The sequence below is a fragment of the Saccostrea cucullata genome, unplaced genomic scaffold, assembly GCF_032062105.1.
Source record: "Saccostrea cucullata isolate Sc308-1 unplaced genomic scaffold, CSIRO_AGI_Scuc_v1 ctg20645, whole genome shotgun sequence".
NCBI classification, from domain to species: Eukaryota; Metazoa; Mollusca; class Bivalvia; order Ostreida; family Ostreidae; genus Saccostrea; species Saccostrea cuccullata.
In genome coordinates this window covers 3,149-7,466 of record NW_026936781.1, presented here as the reverse complement: position 1 = coordinate 7,466, position 4,318 = coordinate 3,149, and the positions used below count along the sequence as shown (strand labels likewise).

The 4,318-nt window shown below is 37.7% G+C and overlaps 1 protein-coding gene across 1 annotated transcript; it reads right to left on the bottom strand.

Annotated features, from left to right (window-relative positions):
- Positions 1-23: 23 nt before the first annotated feature.
- On the bottom strand, positions 24-3,769 carry LOC134246595 (opioid-binding protein/cell adhesion molecule-like). The gene is made up of 2 exons (XM_062728978.1): positions 3,592-3,769; positions 24-229 (listed from the first exon to the last, which is right to left on the bottom strand). Exons 1-2 carry the CDS (start codon positions 3,723-3,725, stop codon positions 109-111), a joined length of 255 nt encoding a protein of 84 aa, XP_062584962.1. The 5' UTR covers positions 3,726-3,769; the 3' UTR covers positions 24-108.
- Positions 3,770-4,318: the final 549 nt, after the last annotated feature.

Genomic DNA, 4,318 nt, shown 5'->3' with positions numbered 1-4,318 from the left:
AAATGCTGTGAATTTTTTTTACAAAAAAATATGTTGATGAACTTATATCTTATGATTACATGACAATCATAAATGATATTTTTGATTCATCGTAGGTAGGAGATCAATTTAAGGCGTACCGTCCAGATACATTGATTTCTCGCTTCTTCCATACTTATTGTGCGCTTCACATGTATATTTCCCATAATCCTCCTCACCAACATTTAAAATCATCAGTGATAGAGTGACTCTGTCAAATTATACAATTATTACACACTATTACGAGAAAAATCCAATTCTCCAAGTATAGAGCATAAATATTTCAGTAAAATATTATATTTCAGTAATATTTTATATTCAATGATAAAAAACAAATTTCAATATTATTACGCTATCCGGACCGCTATGAAATACGTCCGGTCTATGGTATACTCGGGCTAAGTGCGATTTACATAATTGAACGAATTAATTATGCTAATTAATTACGACAATCAGTAAATCGTACATTGTTTCATTCTCTCAATATGGCGTAACTTTACTTGATAAAGAATAATCAAAGAAAAATAACATGTCAAGGATATTTGAAAATATGAATTATGATCTATTATAAATTTTGAAATATTTTAGGACTTATTATCGGGAAAAAATAATTAACAAAGGCGTAAACAATTCATAGTTATGTGGGCTGTTCGAAAGTTGGTGACGCAAATTAACTGTAGAGTTAACACTAAATTGAGAGAATAATCTTGTTTAGTATCTTCAGGAATTGGGTCTAGTTTACGTTCATTCTGGTGAAGTCATTCAGTTTGTTAACACCATTAGGGCGGAATGACTTTAATCTGTGCATCCAGAACTTTTCTTTGCTTTTTCTCTGAGCGTCTGTCCATCTTGGGTTATGGTCAATCACCACTACTGTCATGTCCTCCCATTTGTGACCCTCAAGGTTGAAATGTTCCCTAACGGGTTCATTGAGTTTTTTGGTTCTAATGGTCGAGCGGTGGTTATTAACTCTCCTGCGGAGATCTCCTGTTTCGCCAATATACTGTTTGGAGCAAACTTTGCAACTGATGAGATAAATGCAGTTGTCACTATGACAGGACAAATTCCCTAGTATTCTGTAGCTGCGGCCTGTAACAGGGCTGTTAAAACTGTCTGTGTCAGTGCTGTGCTTACAAAGAAGACATCTTCTGTCAGAGCAAGTTTTAAAGCCCCCGTTAGGTAATGGGTTGTCCAGTCTGGTTCTTACTACCATGTCCTTTAGGTTCCTTGGGCGTCTGTATGCAGCCAATGGGGGTTCCTTAAATACCTCTGCCATTCGTTTGTTTGAATGGAGAATTTGTAGGTTCTTTTGAAGGATACCGCTAAGGTTCTTAAGGACGGGATGGTATGTGGTTACCAGAGGGACCCTGTCGCTATTGTCTTTCTCCTTGTAGCGTAATAGGTTTTGCCAGTCATGTCCCGCCATCTCATCAATAGCTGTTTGTACGGTGCGGGCATTGTAGCCTCTTTTGCATAAATGGGACTTAAGAAGACCACTTTGCTCCTGATATAAGGCAGGGGACGAACAGATGCGTCGAATTCTGGTGGTTAGACCCTTAGGCACTCCCTTAAAAGTGTGTGGGGGATGACAGCTAGTGGGCATAAGATATAGGTGGGATCTGTGGGTTTGGTGTGGAGACTGAATTCGATTTCACCTTCAGTCAGGGTAGATGTAGTATCTAGGAATACGTTTTTCGAATTAGATATGTCTACTGTAAATTTGATCGACTGATGAAAGGTGTTGGCAAACGTAATGAATGCCTCGAGGCTCTCGCGACATTCGGCCCACTTCATCTCTATATCGTCAATGAATCGCAACCAGCTATGGGGCCTAAATGGTGCTTGAAGTAACAAGTTGCGTTCCAGTCTGCCCATGAAGACATTAGCATAAGACGGTGCCATTTTCGTACCCATAGCAGTGCCATTAACCTGCAGGTAATGTTCTCCATTTAACATGAAGTTGTTGAACTTGAGAACATGTTCAAGGAGCTTAGCAAGGGACTCGGTAGAAGGGATTGGTATGGATCTACTATCCCAGACTTCTCTACAGGCTTCGATACCCTCATCGTGCGGAATATTGGTGTACAAAGATGTGATGTCCATAGTCACGAGAAGGGTATGATCTGGGAGGCCAGTAGAAGGCGTCTTGTTAATGTAGTCCGTGGTGTCCTTGAGATAGGATGGCAAAGTCTCTACGTGTGGACGGAGATGTAAATCAATGGACGTCAGATCTTTGTGAGAAAGACAATAGCGGCAGGGTCCCTCTGGTAACCACATACCATCCCGTCCTTAAGAACCTTAGCGGTATCCTTCAAAAGAACCTACAAATTCTCCATTCAAACAAACGAATGGCAGAGGTCTTTAAGGAACCCCCATTGGCTGCATACAGACGCCCAAGGAACCTAAAGGACATGGTAGTAAGAACCAGACTGGACAACCCATTACCTAACGGGGGCTTTAAAACTTGCTCTGACAGAAGATGTCTTCTTTGTAAGCACAGCACTGACACAGACAGTTTTAACAGCCCTGTTACAGGCCGCAGCTACAGAATACTAGGGAATTTGTCCTGTCATAGTGACAACTGCATTTATCTCATCAGTTGCAAAGTTTGCTCCAAACAGTATATTGGCGAAACAGGAGATCTCCGCAGGAGAGTTAATAACCACCGCTCGACCATTAGAACCAAAAAACTCAATGAACCCGTTAGGGAACATTTCAACCTTGAGGGTCACAAATGGGAGGACATGACAGTAGTGGTGATTGACCATAACCCAAGATGGACAGACGCTCAGAGAAAAAGCAAAGAAAAGTACTGGATGCACAGATTGAAGTCATTCCGCCCTAATGGTATTAACAAACTGAATGACTTCACCAGAATGAACGTAAACTAGACCCAATTCCTGAAGATACTAAACAAGATTATTCTCTCAATTTAGTGTTAACTCTACAGTTAATTTGTGTCACCAACTCTCGAACAGCCCACATAGCTATGAATTGTTTACGCCTGTGTTAATTATTTTTTTCCGATATTAAGTCCTAAAATATTTCAAAATTTATAATAGATCATAATTCATATTTTAAAATATCCCTGCTATGTTATTTTTCTTTCATTATTCTTTATCAAGTATAGTTACGCCATATTGTCGTAATTAATTAGCATAATTAATTCGTTCAATTATATAAATCGCACTTCACCCGAGTATACTCGATAGACCGAACGTATTTCATAGCGGTCCGGATTTCTTTCTTTAATAGCTAGTGTTCTTAAAAATTTCAAATTTAACATGTAACTATGTAAATATATAGTGTTTAGTAGTAATGCTAGTGGTTTTTGTTTCTCTTTTTCCTTTGTTCTTATGACTTTTTAACTTTTTTCTTTGTCATGAGGAAGGAGCAGGGCGTCCCGAAAATTTGACAATTTCTATTGTTCGTGTCGTTGGTCATTTTCAGTGCTTTATATATATATATATATATATATATATATATATATATATATATATATATATATATATATATATATATATATATATATATATATATATAAACAATGTCGATAGCAGTTAAGTGCTGTACCTCATCTTGTCATCCCTGTACATATCTGTGTGGTAGTTCCGTCCACTCTGCTGGTCAAATTCGCGATCTCCAAATTTCCAGACATTGACGCCCAAGGGCGATGCAGACACGTAACACTGTAGTACTGTCTCCATTCCTACTCTCTCGGCCTTTCTGTAATGACTAAGGCTTACTTCCGGTGGAACTGTAACAAGAAAGGCCTGTACATTTTAGTGAAAGATTAAAATGTCATATACTACGGAACCCTGACATTAAATTTGAATAAAAAAATCCTTGATATACAATTATTACTGTACAGTTTTATTTCAATTTTTTTTTATTTTGGTTCTTTAGACTTGTATGGCAAGTCTATTTGTATTGTATAATTCTTTATGTGCATTTTAAATTTATCATTTGAATTGTATGATTTTCATTTGTATTCTATAATTCTTCATGTGCATTGTAAATTTTTCCATTTGTATTATATGATTTTTATTTGAATTCTATAATTTTCCAAAAACCCTTAGTAAAACCTTCATACAATTCTACTGCTACTTTCTTTTTTGAATTGTTTTCTAGCTCTCAACATTTCTGTTTATTCAGTCTATAAATTTTTGTCCCCCGCTTGAAAAGTGGGGGATATTAATTTGGGTTTGTCCGTCCGTCCGTAAAATTGTCCGTCCGTCGTCTGTCCGTCCATCCGTCCGTCCGTCTTTCTGTCTGTCTGTAACGATTTCGTTTCCAAACG